The sequence below is a fragment of the Neltuma alba genome, unplaced genomic scaffold (genome assembly GCF_004799145.2).
Source record: "Neltuma alba isolate B1F8T4 unplaced genomic scaffold, ASM479914v2 tig00003912_pilon, whole genome shotgun sequence".
Lineage (NCBI taxonomy): Eukaryota > Viridiplantae > Streptophyta > Magnoliopsida > Fabales > Fabaceae > Neltuma > Neltuma alba.
Genome location: NW_021633477.1, coordinates 26,908 through 43,852, shown reverse-complemented (window position 1 = coordinate 43,852; position 16,945 = coordinate 26,908). Strand labels below are relative to the sequence as shown.

Sequence of the window (16,945 nt, the reverse complement as noted above, 5' to 3'; positions counted from 1 at the left end):
ATGAAACACGTTGAATTATGTGTAGTGTTGTTGAACTAATTTCGTTTTGTTTTCTACTATCATTTGTATCAACATTGTCTGTGCAGGCTGACACATGTAAATCTTGTCAGCTGTAGATCTTAGGGTCATCTTGATAAATTTGCTCTGCTACCACTGGGTGGGATATTTAGCATGAAGTAACTCGTCTGCCTAAGTACAAAATGAATATGGGTTATTCTATATTTATATCTTGTATGAAGTATGACATTTACCCTTGAATAGGTGGAGCCTGCAACTCTTGTTCCCTTGGCCAATCAATGCAAAAAAGTTTTTCTGGTACGTTTTATTGTTGCTGCATTAGAAAAACCTACTCTATATTTTATGTTTTTATCAGTATTTTAACTTGCAATTATCATGCTTGAAAGAAAATAATTCAAATTATGCTCAGTTTTCATTGGTTCATATATTTTATTGTTAAAACATTTGACATGCTGCTTAAGTTTGAGATTCAGAATTCACCTCGAGGATTAATATGTAAAACAGTGCCTGATAAAGTGGAAGGATTATTTTCATATTGTATTTTTTCCCGCTTCTTCTCACGGTTTCATTCATTAACATAAATAAATAAAACTAGTTTTTAGAAATTAAAAGTGCTGAGCGTTGCATTTCAACCATAGTTGTTCCTCATCCTGTCCTGACTGTGGGCTACGTTTTCCACTCCTTTCAGGTCGGAGATCCAGCTCAACTACCAGCAACTGTGATTTCAGAGGCAGCAAAGAATCATGGGTATGGATTATTTTCCCCAGTGATAGTGATACTCAACTTTATCCATTTTAGTTTTTTGGATTAAAACATTCACTTCATATAATTTGTGCGTTTATTTTCTTGAATCAAAGGTATGGCAAAAAGCTTGTTGAAAGATTGAAAGAGGCTGGCTATCCTGTGATAATGTTAAAGACTCAATACCGAATGCATCCTGAGGTCAGTACATTAACGGCATATTCAGAAAATGGACTGTGAATATACGTGATCTTACAGTTCATGTGTGAATGAATACTTGAGCTTGATATAATGGCCATCTGAAAACAAATTCCAAGCCAGAGTTGTCAGGAAGATATCTCACCTACCTCCTTCCTTTCAAACAGTAAGAGTGAAGTCTTGCTGTAATTTATTGTTGGAACAATCAGTTATCAGGTTTCAACGGATCCCCTATTTCATATGGCCAGTGAGATTGAATTGCTGCTGGCTTTTTTGGCCCTCAATTTTTTTCCCTTTTGTTGTTGTCTAGGGGATATCTTCTATTCTAATACCCATCCTTATATCCGCCCTATAAATTATGCAAATAATAGAAATTATAGCGGAGTTGAACTTGAGTTTCCAGGATTTCATCTGCGGATTTGTATACAGTTATCCTGCATCTTATTATTTATGATAATTTATGTGACAAGTATTCTGATGTGTGACTCGCAACAGATTAGAAGCTTTCCTTCTAGAGAGTTCTATGAAGATTCACTGGAAGATGGGGAAGATGTCAAATTCCGGACAGAACGAGACTGGCATGAGTACTGTTGCTTTGGCCCATTTTGCTTCTTTGATATACACGAGGGACAAGAGGCCCGGCCAGCTGGAAGTGGTTCATGGGTTAACTCCAATGAAGTTGAATTCGTTCTGCTCCTATATCAAAAGCTGGTAACATTATATCCAGTGCTGAAGTCTGGTAACCTTGCGATAATTTCTCCCTATAGCCAACAAGTAAAGCTCTTGCAAAAACGTTTTGAAGAGGAGTTTGGAGTGTCAGCAGAGAAAGTAGTGGACATATGTACTGTTGATGGTTGCCAGGTAACCCAGCTCAATTTTATCACACAAATAAGGCAGTGATTTTATGGAGAGATTGAGTCCTCACTACTTATTTAACTATGCCTTGAAAATTTTAACAATAGATTATTTAATTCATAATATAACCTAAGAATTATTGCGAATATAGTTCTAATAGATGACTATGGAATACAAGATGCCTGGGAAGGTGCATATTTGAAAGGCTTTCAAATGATTCATGTTTAAGATATTCCATTCTCAGATGAATACAACCAGTGCCTGGATTGAATCATTGAATTATAGTTATAAATTGTTATACTTTAGAGTAATTCAAGGGAAGGAGATGCTACGTGTATTAGTCAAGTTTGAATGAGGGGTAACTTTCATCTTACATGGCTCACACATCTGATGTGCGATTAAAGGCTGCATTTTTCTGTCTTTTAGGGACGTGAAAAGGATATCGCAATCTTTTCTTGTGTCAGGGCAAGCAAGGAGAAAGGGATAGGGTTTTTAGAGGATGACCGGCGAATGAATGTCGGTATAACTCGGGCAAAGTCTGCAGTGTTGGTATTGTACCTTCAATGCCCAAGTTTCCTCTGTTACATGCATCTTAATGTGGTCATCTAAGTCTTGGTTCTTTTGATAGGTGGTTGGATCAGCCTCAACATTGAGGAGGAGTGAGCGATGGAATAAGCTTGTGGAAAGTGCTGAGAAGAGAGACGCTTTGTTCAAGGTGATATTCTGTGTAGTCAGTCATTCAGATGCTTAGTACATGCAATACAATGAAAATGTTCTGATGTTTTATTGTGATTCGAATTGAATACTGGAACCTGGGGAGCAACTTAACAATTTGGTGCTGTAGGTTGGCAAACCGTATTCTTCGTTCTTCAGCGATGAGAAGCTGAAATCCATGAAGGTAAAAATAACAGAAGCACCTCCGTTGGTGGCAGCAGCGGATGAGACTGATAATATTGTACCACTTGACAATGGTGCGGCAGATGCGGAACAAGAATTACCAGATTATGGGGATGGTGATGCAGACATGGAGTATGCCGGTTATGATGAAGATTAGTTTTGACAATTTAGATTGGATTTAGATTGTTCAAAATCGTTAATAATCCTGTTTGTCCAGAGTTTTGCTTTTCTTTTCTCAGATATAGGTTTTACTTATTATATATATCTTCCCCCAAGTCAAATTCTTACCCCGTATTTCCCCTTTATCTATGGGAGCTGGGAGGGCTTAGAAGAATTGTAATTTCAACGCTCCCCCCCCCCCCCAAAAGAAAACGGCATGAGCATGAGAGCAGTTCCAGTGGATCACCAATCATTTATGTAAAAAGGGAATTGCCATTTGATTATCAAAGCAGAATAGATCATCCGCTTGTCAATTCTTATATGTACTTCGATTGGTGGACTTCGACGTCGGGGATTTTAGAAAACGGTGGGCAAAATGTGCAAGTCTATTGTTTCCATTTCAACATCAGAAGGTGAATAAAACAATACAAACTTACGAGCGTATAGGTAACGAGATTATGACATAATGGAATTAGCATTAAGACTGGAATTGCCCGGTGAAATGTGAGTCTCAGATCAAGGCCACAGAATCAAACATAACAGTTAAGGTAACATAAGGTAAAGCCAAAGTAAAAATTTTTAGTTTTCACTGTGGTATGTTCATCCATAAACTGGCTATGGTTACTGAACTTAATATCAACGAGCACATATATTTTGACAATTGAACAGGTGATGAAAACTTTACGGAACAAAATTTCCAGATTTCGGGATATGGTGGTGATTGACAAATGACAAACAACTACCAGAACCTGATATTTCAATTCCATGATCAATCTTTACATCATGTAAGACAGACCCTAAAAGCTTCCCCTTTTCCAACTCCCAAAAGAAAATTTTGTGGCTCATCAAAAACAAAATTTTCACCCACAAACATAACGGCAAGCCGTGCACTGATCAGTGGAGTGCTGCAATCCAAGCCCTACATCTGGATCAACACAGTGGCCGGCGCCATCCAACGGTTCATAGTTTTCAGGCATTTCTTTTGCATCAATCAACGGCTGAGGCATCTTCGGAACTTCGTCTACAAAATGGCCCATTTTAATCAGTTCATCTGAATCGCCTTTGAAGGTTTCGATCATTGCAACCCCATGTTTGTTCGGCAGCCACACACCAGGGCTCATCGCTGTCGGTACCTCCAGGTCAGAATATTCTAATGGTGGCACAGATATCGAAGAATGACGATACCCTGGTGACTCAGAGGTTGGAGTTGGAGAATGCGAGACCACCGGCGGAAGAACATAGATATTTGCCGGCGATTCAGTGGTGCTAGCAGGAGATTGGCTAGTTTCCGGAGCAAGAATCATTATATTATCCAGGGGGTTCGGTTCATCGGATTGTGGAGGGTCAACTGCTCGTTTAAAGAGTAAATCAGCATGCGTATGGCTATTTTCCGGTGCATGAATTATTAGATTATCCGGAGAATTCGGTTCATCAGGCTCTGGAGGATGAACCGCTTGATGAAACGGCGACGCAGCGTGAAAATGGCTATTAGCATCGCTAGGTTCACGTGGCGGAGCGTGAGATTTTCTATTAGCTGGTGGAATATTTTCCCCTGGAGGGCGGGAGGTCGGACTCGGAGCCATAACCAAATGGCTCTCCGATGAACTAGAACCACTTCTTGAAGGGGATGACCGGCGATTACGAAAACCAGCTGGAGAGCCGGAGACAGCTCCGGTGGCAGCACTCGACCGAAGACTGATGATGCCGTTAAGGCCATGAACAGCTACGTGCCGTCCGTAGAATAGACCGGGGAAAGCAACATAAACACCGCCGACGGAGACCGAGCCTGGGCTTTGGGTAACATTGAGGTAACGACGAGACAGGAGGGTGGGGAGAGAAGTACCAGGAGGGAGCCTGAGGAGATTGGTGATAGAGAGACGGTGAGGGACAATGTGAAAGCGGAGGGTGTCAATGTAAGACGACGCCGTCAGGGTCATGTCAAGAGAGAATAGGGAAGAATCGATGGGGGCGAAGAAGGTGTAGGAACGGAGACTTCTGGTGTTGTTTTGGCCGGAGAGAAGCTCGAATTGGAGGTCGGAGGTGACGATGGCGTTGCAGAAGAGTTCGTAACCTCGAATTCGTAGAGTGTCGAGCATGGAATCTAGTTCCTGAGTAGGGATGGAGCTAAGGCCACTAGGGAGGAAAAAGATGCCGATGATGATAAAAACGACGGCGTGTTGTCGGAAATTGGACGCCATTGACGGCGAGATCGTGAGCTTCTTCAAGACTGAGATGATCGTTTTCTTGAATTCCGTTTCGTTTTGGCGGGATTTTACTCAGCTGCATCATAACGGAAATGGTCACGCTTTTCCAGTTAGTTGCCACCCTTGGGCATATAATATGGGCCTCTAAACGCCGATTAGGCCCAATTATGTGGGCCTCCTTTCTGGTTTTTTGATTGTCATAATATTATCGTGGGCTTTAACTTTTAAAACATGTTTTAATATCATTTAGGACCGGAGGAGTATTTGATTATTTATATCTGTGTTAATATATATATTTCGTGGTATTTTAGTCATGGTATTATTATTTTATCTTATGTATCTTTACCTCTGGTCCTTAATATAATAACTGTTTTGAATTTTAATTTGGTCCTAAATATAAGATATCAATCCATTTTATTTCTCATATTTATTAATTTTTCCTAAAGTAGTCCCTATTCTTGTTTCACATATTAAATGTTTCATCAAATAATAGTTTTAGTTAATATACATAATTAGTAAGGGTATTACTAACTAGTACCGGGGAGGGCTTTACTTGTCGCCCGGCCCGAATCCGGACTAGTTGATCGCTCGGGTACAACTGGCCCAAAGAGGCTGGGGCTCAGAAAAGGCGCGGTTGGATACCAGATGGTTTATATCAAAAAAATAATTAGTAAGGGTATTTTAGAGAAAATAACATATTTATTACAAATAATTAATTTAACTAATTTTATTAATTTTTTCAAATTTATTAATTAGGTCTTATAATAAAAACCAAAGGTAGTATTATAGATGCAACCATATATAGGTATCATTATAAACAAATATAAGCCATTTTCAAAAGCCAATCGTCAACCTTCATGGAAAATTAATGAAAAATCAGAAGAAAAATTAAGATAGGATGAATTTAACTATCATACAGCGCTTGAAATATTAATCAATTTTTAATGACAAGTTATTCCAATGACAGCACCACCTTTCACATTATATAAGGTCTGAGATTTGTATGCGGGTGTTTAAATTATATAAAATTATAAAAATATCAATCAATTTATATCTATTTTATTTAATAAGCTTCTCTCTATTGGTGATGCATAAGATAGCAGGGGAGTTTTCTAGTAAGTATTGAAAGGAATATTTTAGGGGGAAAAACAACAAACATTTTTTTTACAAATAATTAATCAATTTTTTAATACATATAAATTAATTATATAATTCTTAGATCAAAGAGGGCATTTCAATTTTTAATTTTGTTTTTAGATGGGAAAAATATATTTATTGGCTAGTTAATTAGCAGCGTGACAAACTAGCTTTATGTTATAGTCGCATAAAGGTGGGGCCTTTGGAACGCCGACCAAGTGGTTGCAATTGATAACTCTAATGCCGCCTTACTCAATCTCCATTATTGCTCATGAAATATTTTTTTTTCTAGGCATTATTATTATTTCTGGTCCTTCGGATTTGTATATATAAATAAAAGTTGATAACAACTACTTTAATTTTACTTTCAGATGAATCACGTTTTATAACGTGTAAAGTTAGTTTCTTGTGCTAATTAAACAATGAACCGCCCAAATTAACCCCACACACACGTGTTTAATTCCTTTTAGTTTACCCTCTCTATTAATGATGATGCTCCTTAATTAATCCCTCCAGGATTTAGAACTTAATTAATTATCCCTTAATTACCAAAAAGTTGCTTTTTTGTAATTATTAAACACGTTATTTAAAAAAAAAGAAGATAAAATGAAGCCAGGTGAGTGGGGTAGCAATTAAATTATATGGGGCAAGACTAGAATTTATTTAATAACATGGGAAAAAAATTTGAATAGTCAGGAAATAAAGAATTGGCTGTGTGATGCAGATATTTAGGGTATAATAACAATATATGATTCATAAAAAATGATCTCATTTAACGAAATAAATCTTCTAGCAGACGAAGGCAAGATTAATCTTTCTTCTTTTTTTTTTTTCCCAAATAGTAGCACTCAGTTTCTTTTTTTTTGGTCGGGGGAGCATTATACTTAAAGCTAATTCATAAATATTTCATTTATAAGGACTACTAATGAAAAATATATATTAATTTACTTTACGTAAAAAATACTCATAGTTTAAGGAATAAATTTGTGTTATGTGAGTGATAAATTTAATGACCTTTTTAGTAATTAATTAAATTTTGATTTTTTTTGTCATAACTCATACACCCATACTCCTCTTCTGATCCTATTTATGAGATATTTTCAACATGTTTAATACAAATTTTTTTTTAAAAAACTTAAATTGTATTAATTCTACCTTAAAATTTAATAAATTTTTAATTTTATTCCTATTTAATACAAATTATACTACATGAGAACAAATCAACACAATAATAAATTATATATTTATATAAAAGATTTCTTTTTTTTCTCTGCATCATAAATAAATAGGACTAAAAAAACTTTTTTGTAGGATGAGAGAATACATCATATGATATTTTCTGTTGAAGTTTGAAACTCAGGACTTCACGTTGAAAAAAAAAACTTTTTACACGTTAAAATTTTTTGAAAGAGAGAGTATAGAGTTTAGTAATCATTTGAGCCAGAAAACCCTAACAATTTTTTCACTATAATTCTCCCTTTCGTTTTGCAGTTTTTTGAGGAAGTGGGGCAGGGTAGATATTACTACCTCTGGTCCTAATTATAAGAGCCAGTTGACTAATTTGAGGAGATTAAGGAAGTAAGTTGAGTTAGTTATTTGTCCTAAATAGGTGTTATCTTTCCCGAAATATCCTTGCTAATCAAGTGTATTGACTAGAACTATCATTGTTAGAAGGGCCTTTGGAAAAAAAATGTATAAATATGAGAGACAAAATGGATTGGGATCTTATATTTAGGATCAAAATAAAAATCAAATAGGGTCTTATATTAAAAATCGGAGGTAGTACTAAAGAAGATATAATCGTGTGAGATTAAATTATTAATGACAAGTGAAATCCGTTCACACTCCTTCACATGCATGATATGAAGAATTGGATATGATTAATTAGGTACGTACGTGTCCCAATGCTTAACATAGAAGAAAAAATGAGAGAAAGAAAGAGGGAAATAAAGATACAGTGAAGTGAAAAAGGAAAAGGGATAGATTCATGCATGCAAAGTTAGATGATGAGAAGCCAAGCAAAGTGGTACACGTAAACTTACAAAAAGAGAGCATGACCCATTAAAACAAAAAAAAATCTTCTACAATAATAACGATTCCATTAAAAAATACGATGATAAATATATATAGCTTGTTTGTAACAAAGATATATACATTTATAGAATTTTAAATCTATAATAATATGATTTTTTTTTTTGCCATCAATAATATAACGTTATTATAAATACATAAATTTTATCATAATACATGTTTCTTGTAATATTGTGCGCAGTATATAGTATGATTTCTTTCATGAAATTTTATGGGAGAATTAATAATCTAGCGTTAGTTGGCAAAAAAAAATCATATGCTAATTATACTTTTAATTTTTTTTAGGGAAATATAAATTCCTAAGTAATTAAATTTAAATTTTGTCTTTTGACAATTTACACTTCTTTCCTTAAAAAGAACAAAAGAGACTCATATTGACATTCTCTTGTGAGAAGCTATGTAGTTTGTTCTCAAGTCTCTTTTTTGACAGAATAATTAACTTAGATTCTCATCATGCAACTGTCATTACTCACTGGTCCCAATTGGAAGATACAAAATGCTTGTCCGTTTATGTATGATGATTTTTTCAGTTGGAAAATTACTAACTTTTTTAACGACAAAGGTGCCACCCTCACCGCCTCAAAATATTTTCTCATATGCATCTAGCACCCTAAAATATTTTGTAGTAATCCAATAATCTAAAATATCTTTCTAGGTATGTTCAGCACAGTGTGGTATTTTTTTTGTGCATTCAACATCTCAAAATATTTTTTAGATATGTTTAATACCTAAAAAGATTTTTTGGTCACCCAGCACCAAGGCAAAAAAAATACTTCAGGATGTTGGACTCATCTAAAAAATATTTCAGGGTACTAGATGTACTACAAAATACCTATTTTTTTTAACATAAAATTAAGATGGTATGTACTAATAAGGTGGACTAATACTCCTCCGGTTCTTAATATAAGACTCAATTCTTGAGTTGATTTTGGTCCTAAGTATAAGACCTATTTCTTATATTTATCAATTTTCTCTAAATTACCCTTATAGATACTTCTTCAACCATAATCAAGTAGAAGAGGGAGATGAGGTATTAAGAAAAATGATTATGGTGTTTTAAGAAAAATGTGTCACTTTTCTTATAATTAACTAACTTACCTAACTTTCTTAATCTAATCAAATTAGTTAAATGGGTCTTATATTAAGGATCAGAGGAGTATAAGTATAATTATTTAGAATTTTTGATAATAAGTTGAAAAAAATAGGATAACCAATGATAGTTGAATAAGTGGAAGTGATTAACATTTAACAATATAAGAAAAAGAAACTAAAAAAGATCCTACGAAGCTATAGTTTTTGATTGATTCCCAGAGAGGGATTAATAAACTCCCGCATGAAACCGAAAGTTGTCTGTGCCTTTGTGGCCGGGCAGCCGGCCTTGTCCTTGTTTTGTATAAACTGCAAAGCCAGCAAAGCAAAGGGACAAAGGTAATAGACGAATCACTTGAAATGTCAAAAATTAGAAAAACACATGGCCGACTCGGAAGTGAAATTATTTTTAAATAATTGTCGTCTTCTTCTTCTTTTTTCTCCCTAATTTTTTATTTTATTTTATTTAAAACGCGTTGCGTCGTGTCGCCTCCAGACGGCACGGGACGCCCAGCAAAGCCAAGTCAAATTTTTAGTTCTGATGAGTTACTCTACATCCTCTTTCCTACTCTCCCCCTTAGCGCGTGACAAGCAAACTCTAGCTTCCCCGCTTTAAAATTAAAACAGAAAATAAGGCTTCATATAAATTTGACGTTGATAAAAAATTGTATAAAAATATTTTTAATCTTTGAAATATTTATTAACATTTCATCAAATCCATATTTAGTGAGATAAATGTTCATCATGTTTTAAATATTTTCTCTTAATTTTAAATGGCATTGAAACTAAAATAAGATGGTGCCATATATATAATATTTCACCTTTTATTTTAAAAACTAGCAGATGTCTTCGGATTTCCTCCCTTTTTAAACATTTTCTGGTCATTCTATTAAGATTAAAGGCATTCGGAAATTATTTTCTTAACAAGTTTTGTCCATTAAATAATAATATGAAATAAAATTTTAAAATACATCCAACAAGCAATATTAGACTTCTTCCTTACTAATTCTTCATATATCAACAAATAAAGTGAGCCCTCTTACTTTGCACAAAATTTTGTAAAAGACCGAAGGCGGAGGCTTATTATAAATTTTATAAACATTGATATTAATGTTCTCTGATCCTAAATATAAAAATTGGTTGAAAGATGTGTTTTAATTTAAATATAAAATTTTAATTTATTTTATCTCTCAGATTTATCATTTTTTTATTGAACTCTCCCAATTAATTGCAAGGATTTTCATTAAGAAAGTAGTTTTTAATGTAAATAATTAAAAATATATATACACATGGAAAAATAAAATACATTTTTATAACTAACTAATTTAATTATTATAAAAAATGATTTAATTAATTACCTCAATGTCTTCAAATAAGTATATAGCTCGTGCATTTAAAATTAGAGGAGCGGGATAGTTAATACTCTTAACTATAGTAATTCAAGAACTAGTACCTAATGGACATAGCCTCCCAAAAAAATTAGGGTAAAGGTGCATCCACTGTCTTAATTTTATTTTTTTTATGTATCCAATATCTTGATATTATTTTTTAGTTAGATATGGCAACCTAATCTTTAGAACACTAGAAGCACAGAAAATAAGATCAGAATGATAAATACACTTGAAAAATAATATTAAGATGATAGATACAATTTTACTTAAAACAAAGTAATGAAATGGGAATCTTTGACGTTGTTAGTTGTATAGTACTCATCTGGTCCTATTTCCAAAGCATTTCAAACAAATAAAAAAAAAAACCTTAAGGTGTGTCAACTTTGCATTAAAATCAACACAATATATTTACAACTTTATCCTTATTAAATATATATATCTTTTAAAAATATAACTATCTGTACTATAATAAATAAAGGACAAAACAATACATTTATGCTGTCTTCTCTATCTGCTATATAAATAGGATGAAAGGAGTACCAATTACTCCTTTTATCTCTCACATTTATTCATCTTTCTACAAGATAGTTTTTGTAGTAGTTACACATGTTAAATATTTCGTCAAATAGTAGTTCTAATTAATACACATTATTAATAAGGCTATTTTAGAAAACACAACACCTATTTATTATAAATAACTAACTTAATTAATTTTCCTAATCTACACAAGTTAGTCACCTAGTTTTTATATTAAAAAGCAGGGTAGTAATTGGTGGTATCTGATAAATAATGATATATTACCTAACATCCAATTTTAAGTCAACAAAGAGTCATAATTGGCAATAAAAATACGTTAACAATGAGACGTTTTTTTTTTCTTCAGAAAAACAATTTTGTCGTGATTAATTAATATTTTCGTCAACAGACGCACAAAGCTATTGGTTTAATTTATTGTGGATACTCTTCCCTTGATAAAACCACTAGCAACTTTTGCTTTCGGCTTCCAATTACTTCAACATTATTCAGGTATGTTACAAAATAAACCCTTCAAATATTTAAGTTAATCTTTAGAGAGATTAGTCTTCGAGGAAGGAAAGGATACACTTAATTTTACCCAAAAAAAATGATAATGTCACATGAGTTAATTTTAACAACTGGATAATTTGGATATTATTTACAATTGTTCAAGCAAAAAAAAATGATATACTTTTATTAACATTTAAAATTTAACTAAAAAATTTTAAACAATAAAAATAAGATTCGTTTAATTTGAACAAAACTCAACAAAAGATTGGCTTAATTTGATCTTATTTTTATCAGTAAAATTACAGAACAATGGTGATTTGTTTTTATACAATATTTGGCATTTAGTAAGCACAGGCTATCTTTGTTGATAATATATATATTTTTCATTTACATGATACAAACACTTAATTGAAGAATCAATTCCACCTATTTAAGTCCACCATCGTTAATAAAATGATGATGAATTTAAAACATATTTAATTTGTTGGAATGAATATTGTTTGGGTTAAATTTTAATTTCATAATTATTTTATTATCTGACTTAACACTACATCGTGGGGTATCAAACACACACACACTTCTATCTCTTTGTTATTTTTTACCCATAAAAAATATAAGAAAACTAGTGGGCGAGACCAATAAATTAAATTAACTATCTTTAAGGATTTTGTATTTAATTTTCAATAACTATGCATAAGGTATCATTGGTGGCGCAAAAAACGGTATAATTATTATGTATTTGGAAGAATCCCCCAAACTTTTACTTATTTTATTAGCTATTATTACTATTATTAAAATCATTGTATTATCAATCCCTTTATTACTTTTTTTTTTCAAAAATTATTTCACTGCAATAATTGAGGTCTTATTTTAAAAGAATCATGTCACCAAAATTGTTACCTCGAATAGTAATTTTTTATTCTGGTAAAAAAGAATACTAATTTCTTTTGGTGGAAGAATAATACGAGTAATTTTGTTTTTTGTTTTTTAAACATCTTGTACCGGCTTAATTAGGATTGGCTAGTCTTGATTCGTAAAAGATACGCCTAAATCCTAGCAAATATGGAATGTACATGAAAACAGATACTAGCTCCGGTCCTAATTATAAGACCCAGTTGACTAATTTGAGGAGATTAAGGAAGTAAGTTGAGTTAATTATTTGTCTTGAATTGGTGTTGTCTTTCCTAAAATATCTTTACTAATCAGGTATATTGATTAAAACTATCATTATTAGAAGGGTTACTTTAAAAAAAAAGTATAAATATGAGAGACAAAGTGATTGGGGTCTTATGTTTAGAATCAAAATAAAAGTCAAATAGGGTCTTATATTAAGGACCGGAGGTAGTACTATATATGCGGTGCTTGATATAAAATCTTATTTGATTTTTATTTTTGATCTTAAATATAAGATTTTAATTTATTTTATCTCTCATTTATGTATTTTTTTAAGGTAGTCCTTTTAATAATTATAATTTTAGCTAATATATTTGATTAGCACGGATATTTTAGAAAAGACAACATTTATTTATTACAGTTAATTTAACTTATTTTTTCAATCTCCTTAAATTAATTAACTAACTTTTATATTTAAAACTGGAAGTAGTATTATCTATTGCTAATACGAGTACCTGGATCCCAAATGCTGCTAATATATTATGTTAGATGCGATTCATTTTAGAGTTTTAATATATGGAGATTGTGAAACTCATCACGGGTTTAACCAAACTCATCATAAGATTGAATTTGGATTGTACATTCATAAGAATTTTTTATTAATAAATATCTATTAAAAATAGGGAGAATCCACACACAAAAAAATCTTTGAATTTTTACATTCCAAATCAGTTTTATTTACTATATTTTAATAATAATTAATAATATTTGAAAAGTTAATAACAACACATTTTTTAATCATTCCTAGCATGTGATTTTGAAATTTTAGAAAATTTTTTTTGAAATTTTTTTATAAAAACATATATTAAATAATTAAAATATAAAAAATGATAACAATTTTATTTAAACATATAATTCTAATGTAAATAATTGAGATTAAATCCATCAACCTTCATAGTTAAAGAAATTTCTCTAAAATCCATACATAAAGTCACTAATCATAATTAAATCCAAAAAATTAATATAAGGTTAAGAGTGAGTTGATATGATGAGTTAGAAACATAAAAATAGAAAAAATTGGGAAATGAATTTATGAATTCAACCCAGTTTGCTACTAACAATAGTTCAAGAACAAGTCAATGCAACCATGCAATATGTTAAAAAGAAACTTTAATGTCAGATGGTCAACCCTTTAAAATTTAAGAGTTTTTTTAAACAAATATGTTTTAAAATTATATAAAGATACCAGTGCATTACTAAAAATGTTGACTTTTAACAAGAGTTCACACTTTTTTGAAACATCTAAAAAATAATATTGATCTTTAACATAAGATCTTGTTTAATTTTTAATTTGATTCTAAATATAAGATTCCAATCCACTTTATCTTTCATATTTATCTATTTTTTCTCAAGGTATTCCTTCTAATAATGATAGTTCTAGCTAACACATTTGATTAGCAAGGATATTTTAGGAAAAATAACGCATATTTATTACAAATAACTAATTTGACTCATTTTCTTAAAATACTCATATTAGTCAATTAGCTTTTGTATTTAGAATTGGAGGTAGTATATGCTATTTCTAGTTCTTAATATAAGAACTAGTCTAACTTTTAATTTGATTCTAAATATAAGACATCAATTCACTTTGTATTTCATATTTATTCATTTTTTCAAAAGTAATTCTTGTAATAGTTGCACATGTTAAATGTTCTATTAAATGGTAGTTTTCGCTAATACACATGATTAGTAAGGGTATTGTAGGAAAAATAATACTTATTTATTACAAATAACTAACTTAACTAATTTTTTTAATCTTCTAAAATTAATCAACTAGGTTTTATATTAACGATTGAAGGTAGTATATATATAGTTGCCCGCTATGTCTGAAATGTATTCAATATAAAAATTTTTTTTTTTTTTAACTCCAAGGAGTTGTGACTAATTAAATATTAAGAATGTATTTGGATTGTTGGTGACAAAACTGATTTTTAATTTATTTCATTTTTTACAAACGTAAGTTAGAGTAGAAGTTTTTTTTTTGGGTGAAGTTAGAGTAGAAATTAGTTAATGTAACGTGATTTATATTTGGATTAGTTTTTATAAAAGTCAGTTTGATAAATTGAAACTTGTTTGAATAAATAATATAAAAAAAAGTTAGATGTAAAATAATTAAAAATAGCATGAATTTTATAACTTACCACATTTGATTATTAAAACAAGATTTAGTTATTTAATTTGGAAAGATTAAGAAAGTTAAATAAATTACTTTAAAGTACTTATATTTATCTTCTTTTAAAATTAATTTTGCTTAAATTATAAACTAATATGTAATCTAATGATATATTCTTCCGGTCCTTAATATAGGACGTAATTTTTAAGTTAATTTTGGTTCGAATATAAGACCTACTTTTCATATTTATTAATTTTTCTTAAATTACCTATATAGATAGTCCTTTAACCATAATCAAGTAAATGAGAGATGGAGGATATTAAGAAAGATGATTATGATGTTTTAGAAAAAATATGTCATATTTCTTATAATTAACTAACTTACCTAATTTCCTTAATCTAATCAAATTAGTTAAATATGTTTTATATTAATGACCGATAGAGTACATAAATACTTTAGATAGATCATATAATATATAATATAATCAAGTAACTTATTTATTTTCCTTAATCTCTTTAAATGAGGCTATTTAGATCATATGTTAAGGAGTGAAAGTAGTATATCAAATTTCAGATAAAAAAAAGAAAGAAAGTAGTATATCAAATGTGTACAATTTGATAAATTCAAGAAAAGTAATAAATTAAAATAATTAAATTTTATGAGTTAATTTTTTTGCTTTTTAAGAAAAAAATATCAAGTTATTGGATCAAATTACAACTCACTCAAATACCTTTATTTTTCTTCTCATTCTCATTATTTTCTCTCTCCACCTTGGTCTCTCCACATTTTCAAGGGGAAAAGCTCCAATTTTGAGCTTTGCTTGTGACTAGGTTTCTTCAAGAAGCTTTTGGAGAAAAAGCTAAACCCTTCAATGCTGGTTACACATTATCTAAGGCACGTTTATAGTTGTAAAACCCAATCCAAACACACACTGAATCTGAGGTTTGAATTTAGTCATGTAGTTTTGAATATTATATATGCCTATATATATATATATATATATATAAAAGAAATGTTTATTTTTTTCACGGTATTAAATTTTTTGCCATATGTTTTTAAAGTATTAGTGCGATCTCAGTGACTAGTTATTATAGGTGAAAATGTTTTAAATTAATTTATTAATTACTAAAGATTTTATTCCAAAATTATCACCTTGACCAACGAACTCTTACTTCCTGCGCCATGCAACATGATAGAAATTTGTCATGGATTCATAAAGTTTTTAATTAATTAAATCGATGTTTTCTCATTAAAATTTAATTTTTAAATATTAATTTGCAATACAGAAATCTATGAAAAGTAATCTTTATTTTTAATTAAAAATAAATTTTTTAATAAATGATTATCAATTGAAGGATAATTATTTATTTTCAAATAAATTATTTTTTGATTTAATAAAAAGCTCGAACTTCATTAATCTAATATAATGCATCAGATTTATTGGTTAAAATATATTTCCCTTCTAGCTAGGTGAAAGAATAATTTTTCCTGATTTTTTTAATCCAATTTAATTTTTTTAGTACAACTTATAGCTTTCAAGTATTTTCTATGTGCTAAATATAAGATTTCAACTTATTTTATCTATTTTTCATAAAAAGAAAAATTTTATTTTATCTCTCAAATTTATAATTTTTAAAAATTCTCCTATTAATCGCATATATTAAGATAATTTTTCATAAAAAATATTTTTTAATGCAAATCAAGGACCAATAATTTTTTTTTCTTTTTATAAATATGGGTTCGTTCCTTGCTTCAACTTCCATACTTCCATTTTATTTTTTTCCCTTCCCACAGTGTTTTTCAAAACTGCTTTTTCTTTTCTTTTTTTTTCCCCTGCCCCACGAGTCGTCTTC

At 30.6% G+C, this 16,945-nt stretch overlaps 1 protein-coding gene across 1 annotated transcript; it reads left to right on the top strand.

The window, feature by feature from the left end:
• Positions 1–261: 261 nt before the first annotated feature.
• LOC114743011 (probable helicase MAGATAMA 3) lies at positions 262–3,190 on the top strand (the record flags this gene model as incomplete). Its single annotated transcript, XM_028931232.1, has 7 exons — positions 262–315; positions 707–765; positions 876–960; positions 1,453–1,818; positions 2,239–2,361; positions 2,441–2,527; positions 2,657–3,190. Coding segments are annotated over 7 exons (984 nt in total), but the record flags the coding sequence as incomplete, so codon positions are not given.
• Positions 3,191–16,945: the final 13,755 nt, after the last annotated feature.